We start from the raw sequence: 22,716 nt of genomic DNA, 5'->3' as shown, positions 1-22,716 counted from the left end.
AGTGAGGGAAAGAGAGAGAGAGAGGGAGTCACATGAACAGTAGCTTGGTCACTTAAGGCTGACTGTGTGCTCTCATTCTGTTTGTTGTTTTTATTGGTAGGGGGATAGCAACACACCCTTAAGGTGTGTGTGTGTGTGTGTGTGTGTGTGTGTGTGTGTGTGTGTGTGTGTGTGTGTGTGTGTGTATTTGTGCATGACCAACACACACTGTGTAAATCGTGGGAGGTTAATCTTGGTTTGTGGAAGATGTTGTGTGTGTGTGTGTGCGTGTAAGAGAGGGGAACCGGGGGTGGTTAATCTAAGGGGTATTAGCTGTTAAACCCTCCATGCTGGGATCTCGCTGCCCCCTCACATTTCATTGTATACAAGTGTGTGTGTGTGTTTGTGTGTGTGTGTGCGTGCTTGTCCAGAGGCATATTTCCATGCACGGCTGTTTGAGAGAGCGAGCATTACATTGTAGCGTGATTGAGAAGGAAAACAATAAAGTGAAAGGACGGACTGACGGAGATATAAAGACAACGAAACGAGGGGGAAAGGAGAGTGAAGAGAGGTGGAGAAAAAAAGATGACAGACAGATAGATGGAGAGACAACCTCAGACAGGCAGAGAGAGAGGTTACGTTAGGGGAACTGCCATTTCGCAGGCGTGTTGTTGTGCTGGTTGGGAAGCCCCGTCATTGGGTGTCTCCATAGCAACCCCCGGTGATGTTACCTCCTGACCCACTGATTTGGTGAAGTCATTTTCCCAAGCTGTGAGCGTGTTTGTCGGCGCTGTTCGTGAACTCACACACATAAATGCGCGCTTGTGTAAATTCTTCCGCACGCGCGCGCACACACACATGCGCGCACACACATCCTCTCATGCAATTCACTTGAACCAAATCAGGTCTACAACTGTGACATCAAGCCAAAGAGGACTTCAGGAAGCATAAAACACTTAGCGGGCGTGTGTTTCACGGTCGTACCCCGGCGCTCACACCATCGCCACTGGATTCACGTCGAATGGCCGCAGATGAACTGCAGGTCATCCGTGCTTGTTGTCCCAACAGGGAAGGACCTCGCGATGACAAACGTGCAGCTGACAAATAAAACGCACGGTGCAACCCTGTCACATGATCCGGCATGGAACACACACTCTCCCTTCTTCTGGCTAATACACACAGCTCACACACTATGTCTCATACACCCACATACTCTCTCTCTCTCTCTCTCTCTCTCTCTCTCTCTCTCTCTCTCTCATGCACTTACACACACCATAGATGTGTTAACACACATGTCGGTGTGTATTATTGATGAGTGAGCACGCGGTTGGGCTCAGCAGATTAAATAAAAATGCTAAAGGCCGGCAAGGGGCGCAGATCACTCATGAATTATTGGCAGAAATACGCTGCACCAGGGAATCTCAATTTGAATGGAGAACGTGTGTGTGTGTGTGTGTGTGTGTGTGTGTGGGTGTGGGTGTGTGCGCATATGGGTGTGGGGTAATGCATGTGCACATTTACACAGCAGAATTATATGTTGGGAATGTACACACATACTGTACACACCTAAATACAAATACTTGGACACATCCCTTCATAGCAGCTCCTCCTCCTCCTCCTCCTCCTCCTTCTTCTTCTTCTTCTTCTTCTTCTTCTTCTTCTTCTTCTTCTTCTTCTTCTTCTTCTTCTTCTTCATGACATTTCAAAGCTCGCTTCAAATTCACTTGACAGTCACATGGAAACAAGGCCTCAGACTTCTTAGACAGGTGAGACGTGCACACAGTGAATGAGTGTATTGTTTCCACACACACTCAGAAAACGAGTCAGCGCATGACACAAACACACACACACACGTACTCAAACACTTATGCTCACACAATTAAATGCTCAACTGTTTTTCAGTTACATATACAACAAACGTGCCAACGCTATCTTGGTCGATTCATGCTCATTAAGGATATTGATATATCAGCAAAATAACTCTGTAAAATCCTCAGTAATAAGTTAAATACACGAAGCCAGAAGTTTATAATTTATTCCAACAGAACTAGTGAAACATTTTGGTTTTATCAACTTTCACGGAGCGGTGAAACTTTCTCACATGACCTGCTGTCCCTCACAGGCCCCTGTAGGAGCGCTGACTGACGACAAAATTACGCAGCCTGAAGCAAAATATATCATCTCTGCTTCAAATCAAACAAATCTTTGAGGCATGTTTGTAGTGCAATTATGCCAATTAAAACTTCAAATCATTTCTCCCCCCCCCCCAAAAAACAAGCCCTTTAAAACATTCATTTGTTATCTTAAGTAAATATACCCCCGGACCAGAAGTGCACCTCTCTGCCTTCCACATGAGCAGATGATGGCTCTGTGTTCGCTGCTGCTCATTCTTAGACGTTGTCGCTTGTCATTATGACATGTCCTGAAATAAATATGCATGAAGTGATGTTAGGAAATATGTAGATCAGTAAAGAAAGGAGTCGAGCAGTGATCGAATCAGAAACGTAACCAGTTTGTTCCAGATTGAGGTCTATCAACAGCCACATTATCTAGATGTCCTTGAATACAACCCTTTACCTGCTCACACATTGTAAACCACTCTGAGTCGTGCATCAGCTAAAAGCTCAAAGCGTAACATATAAAATGTCTCTCTCTACTTTCTCTTTCTCTGGCTACAGTCAGTATCTCTCTGCTAAGTTCTCCTAACGCTCCGGTGATGTAAAAATCGATGGCGAGGTCATCAGGTTTCCCTTGTTGGCTGCCCCTCCCCTTCCTGCCTGCAATTTAATAATGCCCCTTTAAAGGCAGTGTTTAAGCCTCGCCGAGCGATTGTTTTGTCAATAAGACCTCCTTTTACGAACGTCTTAAAAGCATAGACAGGGAGAGAGCAAGGGAGGGAGAAGGAGAGCGAGTGAGGCAGTATTTAAGAGGGCAGAATGGACGGACGTTGAGGAAGGCTACTTAGGAAGGAGCGGCGTGGCGTGTACATATACGCCGCTTATCGGGTTTCAGAAAGGACGAGCAGAGGGAGAACGAGGAGAGGAAGAGTTGAGGGGAGGGGGAGGAATGAGACGTGGGGTGGGGTGACAGAAAGAGAACATGGAAACATGGATGGAGAAGAAGAACTCACTGTTTTTGTGAAGAAAATGAAAGCACAATTCCCTTTTTTTAATCAGTTTTCTTAGGTTTGGCCATTGTTGTTTGGCAGTTATGATAGCATTATATTGTTCTGGGAACACAGGTTTTAAAGGGCCTCCTTGGTTAACTATGAAATAATTGGTCTCCATAACAAAACCCTGCTTCAACTTTGACCTATTGTACTTGTTATGGCTGTGCTGGCACAGTTATCCTGTACAGGGAGAAATCACAAAATCTGGCTAAACTGTTAGCTTAGCAACCAATGTGATCCTTTGATTGCATCTGGCACAGCTACTAAGACAAAAAAAAAGCATAAGAAAGAAAATACTTGCAGGTCTTTGATATTATTTTAGTGAATACAGTGTTTTCACTGTTGTAATATGGTAAAAGATCAGAATTACCCTTTAAAAGACACGAGAGACACAAACACGTAGAGTGAGATGAGTTGCATGGTTCAGTATGTTGACAGGCCAGAGAGAGAGGTGCTGGAACTTGTTCGCAGAAAGCCTTCTGAGGTGTGTGTGTGTGTGTGCGTGTGTGCGTGCGTGTGTGCGTGTGTGTGTGCGTGTGTGTTTTGGAATTAGCAGGCCCAGTTTCAGTCAATGCCCTAGAGCCTGTTTCATACACTGCAGTTCTGTCAAGTTGCTTCAGCCTGAAACTGCCTGACATTACAGCAAATACCGCACACACACATGAACACACACGTTTCCCTCGATATGACCTCACCCTCAGATTTCAACACTTTTAGAGTTAAAATGTGAAAACCATTTCAAAAGCAATATTTTCATCTCTCAGTTTGAAGTCTGTTGCTACCAATAGGCTTTTACAGGAATCTGTGCAGACACGACCCTGTCTTTGCCGTATTATGTCAACAGAAGTGTGTGTCGACGTGCGTGTGTGCTCATACACATATAGGTGTCCATGTGCAAAGACACACTGTGAACTCAACACCATCGCTCCTCCCCCCGTCCTCCCTCTTTCTTCCCCTCTCTCTCTCTGTTTCTCTTACATCACAGCACGCCGCCCGAGGCCAAACCTGCATTTCTCTTCATTCGCCTCTCTCAGTCTTTTTTATTCCCTCCTCTTTTCTCCTCACTCCTCTCCCTTGCTTTTCAACCTTCTTTTGTAGTCGTGGAGGGGGGGGGGGGGGGGGGGTCCAAAACATGAAAGGCGGCAGAACGTGAATGCCAGGGCCTGTGGAAGCACACATGGTCGCTGTCGTACTCGCCCGCCATCACTCAGTTGTTGTTCTCACGCTGATGTTTTCTTGTGTTGATCAAAAGCTGTGGGGAAGTGAATCAGCGGGGACGCGGCGCAAGCGTTTTGTGCCAAAATTAAATATCTAGGAAAAATAGGACACCTACTCCCACAATTAACAGGCAGACGACTGGATTGATTTCATGCAATTAAGATAAGTGATGGTTCTGTGCAAAGGATTTGTAGACAAAGCATAAAATAATGAGGCTAACAAACCGCTTCAGGTGGCACATGTTGCGACTGTTAGCCTCCACTGGTGAAACAAACCAAACCAGGGATTGTTCTGAAGTCCTGAGCACATAGTCACTATCTGAAGAGGAGAACAGATATTATCCCATCAGGTTTCCTTCAGAATGACCCTCTCTCCCTCACTTCCACTCCTTTGGTGTTTGCTGACTGCGGATGTCAGCCGCCTGAAGCTGCCTTCGCTCGTTTCTGGGCAGTCAGAGGGATCCCCGTAGCGAACGCTGCTGTGAGCCAGTGGGGAGAAGTGACACGCGCAGAGGCAGGATATGACACGGGCAGTATGGGGGGATTTAGGTCAACCACTGTGTGTTTGCAGCAGTCGCCACTGCAAGCCCTGTCAGCAATACTCGCTCTGTGTGACACTGGTCATCTTGTATGTGTGTGTGTGTGTGTGTGTGTGTGTGTGTGTGTGTGTGTGTGTGTGTGTGTGTGTGTGTGTGTGTGCGTTTCTGACATGGGCTTCTTTCTGGGACAAATTTCAGGCTAAAGACCAGTTGACTGGGGACTGCTTGTTCAAGGACAACAGCCGTGTCCCCAGTTGGAAAACAGCTGATGTTTGGGTCAGTGGTTAAGGTTATTGTCAGTCTCCAGGAAGTGAATGGAAGTCTATGTAATATCCCCAAAAGTGATGGAAACATGACTCTGCTTGTGCGTGTGTGTATATAAACTGAGATTTTGTTCTTGGTGGCGAAGTTTCAGTGTTTGTTTGTGTATACGGTAAATGGAAACATACATCCTGCAAGTATTTACATGCACATACATTTGCAAGACCCCACAGAAACCCCACAAGGAGAGCACAGAGCTTCATCACGAGCACACGCACACAGAGCAACGCACAGTATCTCATGCACGCACACACACACACACACGTTTTGATCTGAGCCTGAAGGCTAAAGGACACAGACTCTGTCCAATGCTGTGTCTGTGGAGTGGGAAGCACAGGGCAGCCATGTTGTTTCTGGGTAAAGCCAGGCTTCAAGCCATACCCTGTGCCTGGCATTGATGGATGAGTGGCTAAGTGAGTCCAAGGCTGTCTGAATGTGTGTGAAGGGAAGCAGGAACAGAGATAAAGAGAGTGAAGGAGGTCGCATGTGACACCTCCCCTCTGATGTCTTATTCTCTGCCTGTAGTTTTGTTTTCTTGTTTCTTGCACTGAGAGCTTCCTTTTCTCCCTCTCTCTCTCTCTCTCTCCCCCTCTCTCTCTCACCCCTCTCTCTCTCCCACCCTCTGTTTATATTTTTGCCTTTAGACGAGTCTTGTTTAGAAGTCAGTGAGTGTTGCAAAGCCAGCCCGGTCAGAGCCAATGAGTTCATGTATGTTTTTCAAGTGGCCAACGTTTCCTCTCTATAACTCTGGGAGGCACCTGGTTGTCATGGACACACACACACACACACACTAAACACACGCACACACTGAGCTCTTCTCCAGTTTGTGTGTGTGTGGCTACCCAGCCTGTTGCTCCACTCTGTAAAACCAGCTTTAGTGGTGGATTCATGGCTCTCTTAATGGACACTGGGCTCTTGGGTAGTGGAGCAACAGTGTGTGTGTGTGCCTCCGTATGTGTGTGCTTACATACTTGTATTTTATGTGTGTGCAGTAATGGGGATTAAGTGACCCCATGGCTGCTCTCAGTCTAAAGCTCCTTTTAAATTTCACACTGTTTTTCTTATGTTTCCCTCCATATGAGGCACTGAATCCGACTAATCCACCTCATGTCATTAGGAGCTGGAGCGGACCAGCGTGCTCTGAGTGTCTGTGTGTCTGTGCATAGCTATGCATGCAACTGGAGATGGTTCACAAACTATTTGCCTGCCAATAAAGACGCATATGCATTGCTGACTCAAAAACACAGGCCTCCTGTCTAATAACAGCCTAGCTGCAGCACTCAGACTCGGTCATGTGACTCCTGCATGACCTCACTCCAACCTTACCTTACCATCCAATGTGTGTGCGTGCATGTGTGTTTTCCTCTGTCTGCGTGTGTGAACATGCACGTGCGCTCAGTGTCACAGCGAACCCCTCTGTGATAGGTAAGGCACCACACCTTTTCCACAGAGCTTTTCCTATAGAATGAGGTTGAGAGACAGAGAGGATCATGGGACTGAGCAGGGTGTGTGTTTGTGTGAGTGTTAAGGACCAACGGCATGTAGCTCTTTGCAGCCGTTTGGTCTGGGCAGCTTTGAGGGAAAACAGTCAGATGGATGCTACTCGTTGACAAGTGAGCACATGTAGCAGGATGAGTGCCTTGAGTACGTTTGTAACTCTGTGTGTGCATGAAGGTGTTTGTACGTGTTGAAAGCTGCATAGGCAAATTAAGGACTATACAGTCTTTTTTTTTTTTGCACAATCCAGTCAGGTATGGCTTTCTTATAGACAGTGTCAGCCCCTTTTTTGTGCACAATCCATCCCCCAATGTTCCCCTCTCTTGGCTGGATTTGTGTGTGTGTGTTGCAAATAGAGTTCTGCCAGCAGCTGAGTTAGTTTATTTAAACTAATCTGGAGCATCTAATCCAAGCATCTGACCTATGAACGACACTGAGGAGGAGAGAAAGGGAGGGAGGGAGGGAGATATGTGAGGATAAGAGAAGGAGGAGATTTATGAGTTAACTCGTCAACGGAGGAGAACAAGGGGAGAAACTCATAACTGTAATTCCCTCACACGCCCACGTGCAGTACGCTCACATACATATACACACGTACAGTATGCGGCTACATGTGCACAAATGCACTGCCACCCCCTGCTGCTCATGAGATCATGTGTGAGCCTGTAATAAAATAACTACTTACTTAAGAAGATGGAGATGTGCTGGGACAGAGGATGGGATAATAAAGTTCTGCAGGGATACAAGATGAGATGTAAGAATTGAAATGGGGTGTTTGGTTTAAGCGTTAGCTTCAACATGCTGTATGATCTTGTGGTTTATGACTGGTGACTGTATCTTGTGTGGGCGCACAAGTGTGAACCAGCTGCTTGTGTATAGTTTTTGTTAGTAATAATCATGAGAGAGAATTAACAGAATTAATTCAGTTAAAATAACAGAATAGTGGTTTAGTTTGCACGAATATGTGTGTGTGTGTGTGTGTGTGTGCGAGTAGGAAGGATGTATGGGCACGGCATTAATTGTGGTTGCAGCAGACGATCGATGCCAGCCGCGTAGTGACAACCTGATGATAAGCTATATGATTCTACCCGTCAGGGCTCGCTTTCTTTTTAGTGCTTTTAAATCACACTGATTGGCAGTCAGGAGGACTGTGTGGTTATACAGTTATTTTAAGAGGCTCTCGGATTTGAATATGCATGCAAACCCATGTCGACGCGCGCTGAAACCCACTGCTGGATCCTGACACGTGTGTGTGTGATGCTGGAATATCCAGCCGTGTCTATACGTGAGGTGCGTGCAGGCCTGTGCGTGTGTGCGCACATTCTCTCAGATTACTAATGTAATATTTGTAGTGAGTGCAGAGGACGTGTGTATATGCGCACATGTGTGTGTTTCAGTGTGTCTCATGTTACTAATATAATATTGGTAGGAGGCTCAGGAGATGTGCGTGCGTGTGAGTATGTGTGCCACAGAAACTGAGAACTCCACATGAATTTAAATCAACGAGCTTGCAGAGTAACCTTTTGTATATCCAATCTGCATCTTTCCACTGCTCGTTATTAAATTATCCCCTAATTGGTCACGCAACAAAGGCAGCTGATGAAAAAGACAATTTCTTGCTTTTAATTGGGCATTTCACGTGTGCTTCGTGTACACCTGTGTGCGGCTGCCTCAGCTCAGAGTGTGTGTGCATGTGTGTGTGTGTGTGTGTGTGTGTACGCGTCTCGGGTGTAATGAGAATAGGACATTAGCAAGGGCTTGGCAGACGCCGTCGCAATCAGTTCCACTCTTTCCAGAGAAGGAGGGAGAGGGGCGGGAGGATTAATCCAGACATTAGCAATCTCAGAAGGAGAAATAGATTGGAGGCAGAACAACAAAGAATAAAATTCACCCAGTTTCCTCATGTGACGTTTAAGAGCCTTCAGTTGTGGCATAACATGTGGCGGACATTTTTGATCCACTGTACCACGGGTGCATGCATATGTCAAGCATGTGTTCCCACGGTGGGAGTCAGGCTCAAACCCCTGGCAGTGTTTGCACCATGCTGGATCCGCTGAGCTGCACAAGGCCAAATTTTATTTCAAGTCACTTTCCTTCCTCCTGCTTTTCTTTTGGTGTTTTTGCCCAACTTTAGGCGTACCACCAGTGGTGTGTCACGCCAAAATAGCTCAGCTATTGTTGCACTGAGCGGAGCTGAATAGTGCAGCTCATTGTGTTGTGATGGCAGGCAGGGGAATGAACAGGCCATAAACACTGGCCCTATAGCACCCAGGGGTCGTGCAAAGGTGAAGCCTCACTCCCCCTAATAGAGGACCTCCGCTTTTTTTCTTCCCTCCCTTTCTCTCTTTCCTCCCCGTCTCTCCATCGCTCTTTATCTCTTTCGGAGTCTTTCCCTTCCTTATTTCCTCCCTCTGGATTCCCTCCGTTTTCTCTCCCTCACTCCTGCCTCTCCCTCTCGCACAGCCGTTCTCTCCGTCAGCTTATTAACGGTCACAGCAAGAGTGTCTGGTTTGCAGACCAGAGCCCCTTGCCTTTTTCTCCCCCCCCCCCCCCGCTCTCTCACTCCTCCTTCACTCCCATTCTCCCGCTCTCCATCGCTCCGTTCCCCTGGCCGCTATTATGAGAGGCATTTTATCCTTTGTTCCAGCCCCCATGGTGCATCTGGCCTCAGATATGGGGACGACGGGGACAGGAAACCGGCGAGAGTTTTTGCGAGGAGGAGGGGGCTTGGTGGGTTTGTTGCTGGGAGGTGGACCGTCAGTTTCCACCATACAGGGAAGGAATGATAAGGAGGGAGCGAGCAGGAGAAGGAAACAGATACAGAGAGGCAGAGTCACTGTAGCTGTTCTTGTAGCAACATTAGCAGCACTTGTAGGTCTGGTAGCAGCAGCAGCAGTGATAGTAGGATTATTACTTGACTGATACATAGTCTATTTAATCCTTAGAGTAAATAAGCACTGGTGCCATATTTCTGGGAGGTCACGTCGAGTTACAAGTCCATTACATTCCTCCCTGATCCGCATTATACCAGGAACAAATGCCTGGCTTTCTTAGTAGCACACACCTATTGCCAAAACAATCTCCTTTGTTGCATCAGTGTTTTTCTGAGGGAGACAGAAGGAGCCACGTTTTGCACCAGAGGAGTGAAGTGAGAGAGAGGAAGGCGAGGAGACTGCAACGAAAGGCAAGGAGGGAAGGAGGTGAAGAGAAGGAGAGGTCAACAGTTAGCCGGCGCTGGCCTCGAGTTGACCTCGTCCTTCTATAAAGAGCCTGAAGAGGAGAGGAGAGGAGAAGATAGGAGAGGAGAGTTAGAGGAATGCTCCGGCCTCCTCAACCCTCCTCGCTCCCTCAGTCCTCCTCTCATATCTCCCCCAGCAAAACAGGGTAGCAAGGGAGGAAGGGAGGGAGGGGGTGTTGGTGATAAAACTCCAGACGTTCCCTCATTTGATGGTGCTCTGCCATGTCAGTGCATTCTTGCATTCCTCCCCAGCTCTCCCTGTTTCTCTCTCGCGCCCCAAATTCCACTTCAACATACTTTATGTTACTTTATGTCTTTAACAAATTGAGAATAAAGACGCCAAAGCATCAATCTCAAAGGCTGACAAGATCCCCGGCTCTCTTTTTTTTGTTGTTTTTTTTTTTGTTTCTCAGATCGTTTCACCTCACAGAGAGCACCGCCGGCACCCCTGTCAAAAATTAACAATTTTCCTAAAGCGGCTTACAAGATATAACAGGGCAATTATACAAAAACAATGCAGGGAAACAGTCAGGCTGCTAATCATTCTCCCTTCTCCTGCTATCTATCTCTGCCACTCTTTGTCTCCTCACTTCCCTGCAGCTCTGTCTTTAGAAGGTGATACAGGAGAGATAGCGGGCAGAAAAAAAAGGAGGCGCACCATAAAGCAGTTTGGGAGGGAATATTAAAGAGATATAAAGCAAGAGGGTTCCATTCACTAATCATGGGTCAAACAGATGCACCAGCTAGTGTCCCTTTGTTTCTGCTCCTCCTCCTCTCCTTTCTTAGATCTCCTAAACGCTCCTTTTTCCAGCTTCAGAGGCGCTGCACGACTATTGTTTCCTTAAAGTTCGGCTAATGCGCCTCCTTTTAGAGATGAAATAGAAGTGTCCGGTGGGGCAACAGCAGGAACACATAAATCAAGTCAGAAATCCCAAGAGCCCTCTCTCTTTGGGGTCATTACAGGTCAAAGGGTCATTTCGCAAGGGGTTAGGCTGAGCAAGGCCAGAGCGCCGCCTGGGTGGGTGTGCGAGGGCGCCGATGTGTGTGAATGGACGTAGGAGAAGGAGAGAGATTAAGTGTGTGTGTAGCTGAAAATGAGTAGCAGATTTGAATATGAGTAACGGTGTGTGTGTGTGTGTGTGTGTGTGTGTGTGTGTGCGCACAATACATGGTCTGACCGTGTGCTTTTATAGGAGGTCACAGGGTAAAGGGGTTTGTCCACGGCTGCATGTACCAAATCCAGCTCCTGTGAAAACACACGCACTAAAAAAAGCTCGCGGTAACACGTGGTCACCTGTCTTCGCGGAGTATCACCCAAAACAATGCCTCTCACCAGTGGCAACGTGACATGTTTCTGTCAGCAACACTTCCCACACTGCCGCGCTCCGAGCCAAGTGTGTTAAACAGTCAGCACTCTCAGCTCGTCGCGAGGTGGAATGCCTCCAACAAAGCGAGATGGGTCGACATGTTTCAAACAGGCAGAGAGAAAATCCCGGTTAAGCCTCGCCCCACAAAGACCCCAGTGTTCGGGCCGATGGGACTGTGTATAAGCTGCGGCGGTGCAAGTTTGTACAAGTCGTGGACTTCTGCGTTTTGAGAGACAACCGCCTCGGTTGTTAAGGCTGTTAAGATGTGACTTTTGCTGTGGCTTTACGGGGGCTCAGGGTTGCTTAGAGGAGAATAATTTCTCCATATCACTGTTATGGTTAGCTAAAAAGAGGCGGGTTTGGCAATGTGTTTGTTTTCGTGCTGTGTGCCAAGATTTTCATGGTCTTAGTCAGCAATTTTTGCCTGATCTTGTTTTGAGAAACACACTGACGTTGTTTCTGTGTCTCCTTCCTCCACCTCCTCCCTCTTTCCATCCATCCTCTTCCTCTTTCTCCAGGTTCATTAACGCCAGGAGGAGAATAGTCCAGCCCATGATCGACCAGTCAAACCGTGCAGGCAAGTCTCCTATAGTTACTGTATTCAAGTCGCGCAGGCGAAAGCTGTCCACACATGCACCCGGAGGCCCCTCAGCTGGTAAATACAGGAATGCCCCAAACCTCCAGGGGCTTCCCCCTCAGTGACTGACCACTAAAATCAAGATCCAAAATGTTACAACATTAACAGCAACCATTAATCAACTTTGACGTGCTATTTGGGGTGAGAAACTATTTATTAATTATCCGATAGATATGATTTGGCTGAAAATGAGTTAACGATGAGTGGATTTATTTTTCTTAGCCCGTAAACAACACTAGCTGTGTTCCCAGTAAAGTCTGCTCTTAACCCCTTCCTCCCCCCCTTTGCCAACCAGGCAAAGGAGAAAAAACACTCGACCCTTCCTCCCCGGCTCAAACCAAAACATAAAGAGAGCTACACCCGTTTCTTTTTTTGGGTGACCGTTGTTTGGCTTTTTGGCTCCAGACCTGTTTTTACCCCCCCTACTCCTTTTAAACTCCCCCCTCAATCCTATTTGCGGCTGTTTTAGGGAGCGAGGGGAGCGAGGGGAGCAAGTGAGCGGTCCCCCTGGTGCATGGCTTGGTTTGGACTGCCGTAAACTTTATTACCTGTAATAGGGGTCAGAGGTCAGGGTGGCATTAGGGGCGCAGTAAAGTTCAAAGGCATTCAGTGGGGCTGAGTTCTTGCTTTTGCTTGACTGACCCCCAAACAGCCTGAATCGAAGGTAAGTGGATTTCTATGAGAGCAGAACAATGGAGGCGAGCAAAGCACAGGAACCCTATCAGGTTTCACTTATCATCGCTGCTCGGTCATAGGCAGTATTTATTAGATAAAGCATTTAGGTAGGAGCAGATTCTGAGGCCTCTCAGCAACAATGACTTAATGTTGACACAGAGGAAAAAGGATCAGAGCGTCAGCCTGCAGCTCATTTCATTCTCTGGATTATGTATAATCACACATTTATAGGAGCAGTAATTATGTTAAAAGTCATAAACATGGCGGCGTTAAGTGCCAAAGTGCCGTTTTTCCTTCAGAACAAGTCATGATGTTTTATTTAAGTAGCAAGTTCTTTCCCACTTTTGCATTACATAGCAGCAGTGTTGCTATACAAGATGATTTTAACAACTTTAAAGCTACTTAAAAAGAGAAAAGGCCGCAGTCTGAGGAGTGAAATAAAAAGGATTTTATCCGCGTGAGGACCCCAGTCGTGTGTTTTATTGGTTTCCTATCAGTCCTTCTGTAAAGGCAGTTGCCACCTCTTCCAGATGGCTCCGATCTCATTTTAAAACAAAAGTCCTCGTGTGTCTAAAGTGTACTGCAGTGTGTGTTGAACTCTCTCAGTCCGATCCCTATTAGAGCATTTAGACGCATTAAAGTCTACCAGGGGCTTACAGTGCAGAGCCGGCTGGACAGACACGGAGCAGAGTGACGTTGAAAGACAACGGCGGCTCCCTGTGCGTGCACCGGCCAGCAGATGATCCCGCTTCGGCCACTGAGCCTTAATTAAAAGCACTAATTGACCACTCCGTCCCCTCCCTCCGATCCCTCCATCCCTCCCTCCCTCTGTCTCCTCCTCCATCCACAGTAAGTCAAGGAGCTCCCTACAATCCAGATGGCCAGCCGATGGGGGGCTTCGTCATGGACGGCCAGCAGCACATGGGAATCAGACCACCTGGTAAGGCTTTCTCTGCGTGTCTGTTCCTTTCTTTCCTCCCTCGCTCTTTCTCCTTTCCTTCCTTGCTCCTTGTTAGCCCATTTCCTGCCTTTGCCCTCCATTTTTCCCTCCTCTTCACCCCTTTTGCTCTCCCCTCTCATCTTCCGACAGCATCTCGAGGTGTCGCCGCGTTTCATACAGTATCCGCCATGTTGGTGGTTTATTCTACCGGCGCGCCTCCTGTCATTTCTCGCACACAAGCACTTAGTAGAAGCTATATGGTCGCGGCGTGGTGGTTGGGGTGTAAGCTGGGCAGTACGTGCGCCCTCAAACACTGACATAAAGACACACACTGCACAGATACACTGCTACCCCCTCCCCCCCCCCTCCCTCCACACACAAACCAGAACAGGTGTGGTCAATCACATTACACAACCTCCTCCTTCCTCACTCCCACTCCCTCGCTCTCAGTCCCTCTCTCTCACGCCATCAGGTCTAATCCCAGAGTTTGTCCTTAAGCTCCTCTCCTCCTCCTCTATCCCCTGTTTTCTGGGATTCTCTCAAGTCTCTAACCCTATCTCACCCTCCACTCAAAGTCAGCAGGTTTGGATAAACTGCCAGGCTACTTAACCCCCCCCCCCTTCACCACACCTCACCCTTCCAGATTTAAGCCACGACTCTCCTCTGCTATGCTGTCTGTCAAGTCAGTTCAGCAGGAAAGCCATCTCTGGTGTTTACCTCAGTTTGCAAACATTTTGTAGTTCGTAATAACAATAAAATCATTTGAATAAACTCTCATTGAAATAACTTCAGTCTTTCTTTATCGTGGCTTTACATTTAAATTCACTCCCTCTGTGTTTCTCAGGACCAATGGGTGGAATGGGCATGAACATGGGCATGGAAGGTCAGTGGCACTACATGTAGCCCAGCCTCAGTTCGACCAATCGCAACACAAAGGGGGATGTAAGTACACGCGGACACGCACGGCCTGACAGATTTCATTCACTTCCCGATCAGCAGAGGCGTGTCAACAATATTCTGAAGGAAGGTCTCGGATGTGAATTATTCATGCTTACGTTTGCTGCAGACCAGGAGGTGTGGATCTGCACCTGGGTTGCACTCTAAAGCGTTCATATAATGAGATCTGTGGCAGTTTGTACGACAAATTAATTGGGAAATTTTCACTTTTGGAAGTTTTAGATGTTGCAAATGGCTCCTCTCCAAACTCCGATTTTTGGGGATTCATTAGTTTCTCTTTTCTCAGGCTCATTTTTCTCTGTTACTCTCTCTCACTGTCCCACCCTCGGCCTGGTGATAAGAGCCTTTGATCACAACCTTGTAACTCTTTGTGTATGTAATGTGTGTGTGTGTGCGCGCGCGCGTGTGTGTGTGTGTGTGTAGCTGTTGCGCTCGCTTGCGTATCTAACAGCTACAGGACTAAACATCCTTCATACGAGGGAGGAGAGGAAAGATGAGAAGGTTTTCAGGAAGAAAGAAAGTCAAACAGGGATGATAGGAACGGACAGTTTGAACATATTCATGCTCACACGTTCTGAAAATATACAAATAGCAGTTATTGATGATAATCAATGAAAGGAACAAGTTATGAATGTTTGAGTGGGGATGACTTGAGAATCGTCAAGAAATTAAATTATTGAAAATCAAGCATTGTGTGTGCGGGTTTGGTGCACGTATTTCTATTGTGTGTGTGTGTGTGTGTGTGTGTGTGTGTGTGTGTCAGACAGATATATAGGAGAAGGAAGGCGAACGGGGCAAAGAGGGGAGAAAGAAGGAGTCGGGTGATGAGAGGGAAAGAAGGCGGAGATGGGTCGGGACAGGGGGGCGGGTGTGCGGGGTGGGGGACTGGGGGGGTGGGGGGGGCAGGTAGGACGTTACCATGGCAACAGACTGATTGGCAAAAATGTAAGCAGTCGTCGCTGGTGCAAGGAGAGGGAGAGAGAGAGAGAGAGAAGTGAGCGCCCCTTAAGTGTCATAAATCTGCCGGGTTGCTGTTGATGCATGAGCCACATTAATACACACATTAATACATTAATACACACTCTAACCAGCTAGAGCCCCCCCCCCCCAACACTCTCTCTCTCTCTCTGTCATACTAATGCTCGCTCTGTCTCACCCCCTCTTTGTGGTTTTTCTCACTGTCAATTCTCCTCCTCTATCTCTTTCACACAAACACCTTTTTTTTCTGTTTTTCTTTAATTCTCTGCCTCTCTCTCTTTCTCTCACCTCCTCTCCCCCCTCCCTCCCCCTCGCCCCAGGGCCAAATAGACTCCCACATAATTCTGGATGTATACAGGCTTGGTGTTGTCACAGTGCACAGTGTGTATAAAGTGGCTATGGGTCCAACCGTGGTGAACCATCATTGTTTAGTATGTGTGTGAGAATTAATGTCTGTTTGTGTTTGTACATGTACACGTGTGTGTGTGTGTGTGTGTGTGTGTGTATACCTTTGAGGCTGTGTGTGTACCATGTACATTCATATGTGAAATACATGCATTTGCCCATGTGTGGGTGCATACAAATGTGTGTGTGTGTATGTATGTGCATGTGTGTGTATGGTAATAGGATTACTCCTGGCACAGGGAGGGGACACAAACTAGTGCAAAATGGAGGAGGTAGCCAGCAGGGTATGGAGCTTAGCTGGGCCTAATTGACTAGATCCAAATTAAATATGCCATCACCAGAGGTGTGACCAATGGATTTGACTTATTCAGTTTACAAAAATAGAGACCATTAACCCTCCACAGAATGTGCGTGCGTGTGTGTGCGTGCCGCGATGAAAATATGCCGCCCTTATTTCAGTCACAAATGTCCACGACCAAAGCAAAGACAGAAAGTCTCACACGGAATGGCATCTTTCAGGTCTGAAATGCAGGGAGACATGGTAATAGAAAGCCCGTGCCTTCAGAATGAGGTGTGTGTGTGTGTGTGTGTGTGTGTGTGTGTGTGTGTGTGTGTGTGGGTGTGGGTGTTTATGTGTGCGAGTGTGTAAACATGAGGGCTGGTTCTCTGTGTCCAAGCTGCCTCTTTCCAGCAGCTGCTAGCCTTCCCAGCAGACCTTGCTTTAAACAGCCTCAATTTGCCTGCTGAATCTCGTAATTGGGCCACCAGAGGAATCCTCTGCGAGACGGGCAAAGCACAGAGAAGACGAGTAGACAGCGGAAGAAAAAAGACAGAGAGAGAGAGAGAGAGAGAGAGGGGTAGACAGAAAGAGGGAGGGGCGGATGAAGAGATGGCGAACGAGAGAGCGTAAACGACAAGAGGGAGGGGTAAAGGGGGGAAAGGGGGAGGAGGGAGGGAAGAAGCCGGGAGAGAGATGGTGACAGAAATATGTCTCCTCTTCCTCAAGACTAGTCGTTTCTTTACAGCTTCATTAGCTAGCCACGGCTAGCTGCTAGCTTGTCTCTGTCATATACTGCTACTTTCCTTTCTAGGTCAATTAAATGTAAGTGATGTGTTATATTCTTTCATGACCAATTAAATTAATAGGTTATTACGGGAGGGGGGGAAACGGTTATCTTATTTGATTAAGAGAGCACAAGTTCATTATATTTTATAAGCAATTTTCATTAGCAGAGTTGAGGTTTTGTTACCGCGGGGCTAAATTGAGCGGTTATTGTGCTGAGGACTGCTGAGGCTCCATACAGAAGGTGTGCCTAGCAGTCACACTGCAACATTAGTTAAAACTAAAGCCAATTAGTCCTGCTTAGTGAAAAGCGTTATGCTTTCCACCCAATGATGATTACAGAGCTTATATCCCCTTGTGAAACAATACACCTGTCAGCAGAGATGAAGCCCAGCAAGTGAAGCAGAAGCGAGCCGAGCCTTTGATAGCGGCGAGAATGACTCTCGGATGACCCTTACCCCCTTTCCCTTCTTCCTCTCTCCTGCTCTCCCTCTTCCACGAAATTAGCCGGGGGTGGCCCCTGAAAACTGTAATTTTCAGCTTCAGGACAATAGTTATCACAGGGTGGAGGAATTAATTATGGCGCAGAGCGTATGGAATTTTTTCTGGCCGCCGCCGCCGCCGCTCTCAGCTTTTCCCAAAATGTCGGGTGGAACGCTTGAGTGAGCGCTGCCTGTAACCCCTTTGCTGCCAGTCTCGGCTGGAGACCCTTTGTCCCGGGATTCACCGCTCCAATCATTAAGCACAAATTTGTTAACCTTCTGCTGAGGGGTCAAGATCCCTCCCCTCGCCCCCCCACTACCACGCACCCTCCCACCGTCACCCCCACCCTCAACTTCTCTTTCTGGTGGATGAACTTTTACTATTAACGAACATTGGAAAAAAAACGGGTCCCGATGGGGATTTCGTGCCCCCTCGTATTGTCCATGTGAATGTGTGTCCCTGTTGATTTGGCCCCTCTGGAATCCCCCTTGGAGTCTAAGAAAGGAGGCCCACGGCTCAATGTATTGATTGGCTTATTAAGTGAAAAACCTTATTAGCGATGTGCGCTCTTTCAAGCACGCACAGCGTTTATGAGGAGCTCGACGTGGATTTAGTTCAGCGGTCAGGATGCTCTCGTTAAACACGCTTACAAACGCAAAAGCAAACAACTTAAAGTAACAATCCAACAGATTCCTGATTGTTTTGTCTTCATTTTGGGTCATTTTCAGTCGTAAACGGCTTTTCTATCTGCTGTTACGTCACTTGTCAGTCAAATAGTGACTTCTGCTTCTCGGGCTGTCTGCTGAAGTTTTGTTTCTGTAACTTCAGCTGCAGAAAACTTAGCTTCTTCTATGGAAATTCACTGGGTCTTTGCTATAAGCAAGAACACGGTCTGCACTGCATTGAAGCTAGCATCGCTAATGACTCGGCTTGTTATAGTGCCACAGGTTACGTCCCACAATAGAAAGGTCACAGGTTTGATGCCATTAGGTCCAGAACGATATGTAACCCCACCACCTCACTCATTGAAAGGAAGGTAATTGAAGCTTGCGTAGCTCACATAATACTTCACCCTTCTCTTGTGCAAGTCGCACCTATTCTCCTCAGTGGTCTGCTGAAAACTGATGGATGAGGCGAATGACAAATGAGTCACTCCTCCTGCTGTCCTCCCGCTGCACCTCTTTGTCCTTTTCCCTGCCTGCCTTTGTGTCGCCTGTAGTGGCCCTCTTGTGTGTGTGGCGAACGCGTGGACGGGCACCGGGCGCTCTCAGGTGACGGGCGGCCGCGAGCCTCACCTCTCCTCTTTGCTACTGACAACAATGGCCGTGGTTCCTCGGCGGTGACTTTCCACCTGCGGAGATGGATGGCGGCTATTGTTGGCTTTAAAGAGGGGAACGTAAGGGAGAGAGGAGGGCGAAGATGGATTTCTTTGCATCACTTTTCATTGTATGAGGAGGTTTGATGCAGCAGGCGGCATCAGTTTAAGGGGTTTTAGCTGAAAGGAGGCAATTGCACGACGAGAATGAATTGTACGTCACTTTAATACTGACCTGAAATAGTTTAAAATGCTGACTGTAAATGATCAAAAGATAAATCAAAGGCTAATTTTAAGTTTCCTTGTAGTCCAGTTAAACAGATTATCCTGGAAATGTTAAGTCCTGGACCTCGGTATCACTTCAAGTCGATCGTGTGTGTTTGGTCTCTAAGTCTTCTCCTACTGTTAAAGTAGCATTACTGAGGGTGTAGGATTAACTCACTAAACCCTCCAATGCTCTCTCTCTCTCATACATCCACACAGTCTTAGTGAGGGGCAGGCTTGGGTCTGTATTTTGACCCAGATTAGCTCTGTGTTGGGTTTGCAGCAGTTGCAACATACTATACTGCTCCTGCAGGGTCTTATCAGCCATGTTCATGTGCTATCGGCCAGAAAATGTAACACGAGAGTCTGCTTTCTGAAGTCTAGTGTGATCTATTGTCGTATTTAATGAATGATTAATGACATCTAACTCATTCAACAGTTTTTTTTTTTTTTTGTTAAATGCTTTCTGCCCCGGTGGTGGAGACAATATGCAACTTGCTCAGAGCTTAATAATATTTGTCATGACTCTGCACAGACACAAGTTTTTTAATTGCTCCACTTTATGCAGTGACCAAACTGACATATCACTGCTGCCAGGTGGAACCTTGTTGTCTCTACATCAGTTGACTCTGAGTGGGTTTCAGGGGACTGTGTAATTCCTGGATTGAAGTTAAGGGCTTCCACGTAACAGCAGTGATAGCTTCTGAGTAGACACTTTAAATCCTCACAGCAGACTCCAACCAGCTTTCCAAACAAACTGTCTCATTTATCTGCGCAGATCCGATCAGTGATTAACCATTTTCATGTCCTCTTTCCTCAGAACTGCAGGGCAAACCAGGGGATCACCTGTCTCACAGAGGGCTACGGAGCTTGGGAACGGGACTCCTCGACTTCCAGATGACACCAACCAACAGCAAACCCCTCTGTCCTCCACCAAGACCCAGCTACATTTTATTCGACTGACATCCGCGACATGGAAACCTTCCGTGACTGCCTACAATCCTCGTCTACGTATCCAGCGACGGTGACGCACAGAAGATCAAACCTCGTCCGACCCAGATGACCCTCTCTCCTGGCAGACCCCTGATTCTTCTCCGGTGGGCACTAGACTTTGCCCTCTTGCCACTGCCCACTAGGTTCATATGGATTCCTCCATTAAAAGTGATTGCGATTGCGAGCGTAGATGACACACGAGAGACACACTGTGTCCTTTGCCTGTACCTTTGGCGAATGCAGCACCTGGTGATATATATTAGACTCTTTGGCAAACAAAAGAGACTTCCTGTGAAGAGCACTCCACTCTTTGGGACGATGGAATTGGACCGAGGAGAAGCCAATGTCTGTATCTGACAGGACACTAACAAAGCAAAAGAGGTGCCCTTTAAAAAAATATAGTGGATTGAAACATGGAAGGAGGGAAAGCAAGAGAAAAGAAATTAAAAGTATAACTATATCAACCCCTAGTTTGGGAAGCGAGTGGAGAAAGAAAATATACTGTATACTGTTGTAAAATTATGCTGGACTCTCACATGAACTGGGAATTTAAGTATTGTAAATGCTATTGTATTGTTCTGCATATTATGTTGTTTCTAATAGATTTTTTTAAAAAAAGGATGTGAACTTTTTTCTCTTTTTTTCTGATTTCTTTCCACACTATGTGTGTGCCGTCTCTCCATCAAATTTGACCTCCTGCCCCCTCCCTCCATTGGATCAAAATGAATTTTTGAAAGAAAAAGAAAAAGGGAATACACGGATAATTCGATCAGTCTGTCATTTCTCGCAGGCCTTTTTTTGGATGGTAAGAGTTTGATGGCGATTCAGATGTCCTGTTTTTTTGACATGCAGTACACACATCCCATCCACGAACATGCAGGGTGCAACTAATTTGTTTTAGTGTTGCTGTGTCTACACCTTGTAACTCCAATTTTGGTGGTTTTTATTTACATTTTCATATCAGTTGATTATATTTTCCTTTACTGGTGCAAAGTTTTTGTTGGTTTAAAAAATTCTCGGGCTATCTGGGGTCATGAAACTCTCTTATAACTCATTGGATTAACTCCAAACACGATGACATCGAGCTAAACGCCGTTTCTGAGAAGCTAACATTTTGGATGTACAAGTTTTTAATCCGATTGTCCAATTTTTCACTTTATACTCTGTTCACACGACGACAGACACATAATGTAGGTGTCAACATGGCTAACATCCTGACAGGCTAACAAACATGGTGCAGAGCGTCAGTTAATGCTCACAAACAATCTAAAAAAAAATTCACTGTGGATGGGAAACTACAAGTGTGTGTGTCCCACAAACATGTTGTTTTCTGTTTTTCTCCATGTGTGTCTGTGACTGAGGGCCTCCGAAAGTCTATTCCAGTGTCCTATTGATGTGTTTTATGTCACAAGGCCGAGCGCTGGTATGGTCAATGGGTTCTCTTCCCCTCAGCGTTTGATGTGGCCTGATAACAGGGAGAGGCAGAGGCTGTGGGAAAACACCATTTATGCCACAGTCCATTCATTTTGATTTAACCAGATGATGTAATGCTGATCAACAGACAGGAGAGAATGTAAACGTCACTGTGTGTGTGGCAGTATGCCTGTGAAGGGGAACGTGTGTGTGCGAGTGTGTGTGCATACGTGCTTGTGTGGGTTATCAATGCATCCATTATCCATTGCTTCGAACATGTATTACGCACATCTTTAAGATTCCTTTGAAGACGAGTCATGTTTCTTATGCTTTTACTTTGAAGGGTATATATGTACATCTGTGTTGTAAATAAATACTTTTTGTTCAAATAACAGAACTCATAACTAGTCTCACATTATCTTCCTACATGCAGATGTGATACATGTAAACACACATATTCATAACAATTGGAACAAAAAGCGAATAACCCTACAAGTGATTTTGTGAAGATAAATTGGGCACAAACATGTTTTCATGTCGACAAATGCCCATTGAAGACAGCAGAGGCCCATTTATTCTTAAAGAAACATGCACTTAAGTCAACCGTCCTCCCGTTGCTGTGGATAATGTGCAGCTAATGCATGCGTTATGCTGTAATTTTCTCACACATGAGAGGGGAAGCGAGGGAAGAGGGGCTCCGCAAGAAAGCGAATTATCCGTCATTTAGCATTAAAATTCATTTAGGTAAAATTGCTACAAACATGTAAATGGGAAGATTAGTTCTCCCTCACGCCTTGTTGCCCGCAGTCAAAGGGCTCCGCTTGAAGCCCGGCGCGCTGCAGCCGATGTTGTCTCCGGGATACACTGCACTTCAGGAGGCAGAGACTGAGCCGACTGAGGAGGCGAGAGGAGAGGAGCCGAGCGAGTTTTGTCTAATTGATACATTTCGGAGAGCAGCCCTGAATCCCAAAGTCAGTGTCTTGCTTTTTCCAACCAGCGAACAAGAGAAGGTCTGTTTTATCCATAACAATATGCGCGTGTAAATCAATACTCTCCCCTTCTCCCTCTCTATCGCTCCTGCGCGCAACTATTGTGTTTTTACTGCCTTTGCCGAGGTGAATGCTATTTACACTAAAGAAGAAGAAGGAAAAAAAGACGCGCTCTTAAAAAACCCAGGCGACGTTTTAATTGCTTCGCCTCTCCACCATGGCTGGAAAATCCGAGGCTGTGAAATGTGAATTCCTGAGCCTGTGGCCGCTGGGATCT

The 22,716-nt window shown here is 46.7% G+C and overlaps 1 protein-coding gene across 1 annotated transcript in view; it reads left to right on the top strand.

The window, feature by feature from the left end:
- Positions 1-21,847, top strand: part of meis1b (Meis homeobox 1 b) — an 80,591-nt gene extending 58,744 nt beyond the window's left edge. The window contains exons 10-13 of the mRNA XM_076742385.1: positions 11,846-11,904; positions 13,490-13,579; positions 14,424-14,521; positions 19,865-21,847. Of these exons, the coding sequence (XP_076598500.1) occupies positions 11,846-11,904; positions 13,490-13,579; positions 14,424-14,482 (208 nt within the window). The 3' untranslated portion in view covers positions 14,483-14,521; positions 19,865-21,847. The remainder of the gene's footprint in view (positions 1-11,845; positions 11,905-13,489; positions 13,580-14,423; positions 14,522-19,864) is intronic.
- The last annotated feature ends 869 nt before the right edge of the window (positions 21,848-22,716 follow it).

Source organism: Chaetodon auriga, chromosome 11 (genome assembly GCF_051107435.1).
Source record: "Chaetodon auriga isolate fChaAug3 chromosome 11, fChaAug3.hap1, whole genome shotgun sequence".
Classification (NCBI taxonomy): domain Eukaryota; kingdom Metazoa; phylum Chordata; class Actinopteri; order Chaetodontiformes; family Chaetodontidae; genus Chaetodon; species Chaetodon auriga.
The sequence above is the reverse complement of the archived record's forward strand: the minus strand, read 5'-3'. Positions and strand labels throughout refer to the sequence as shown.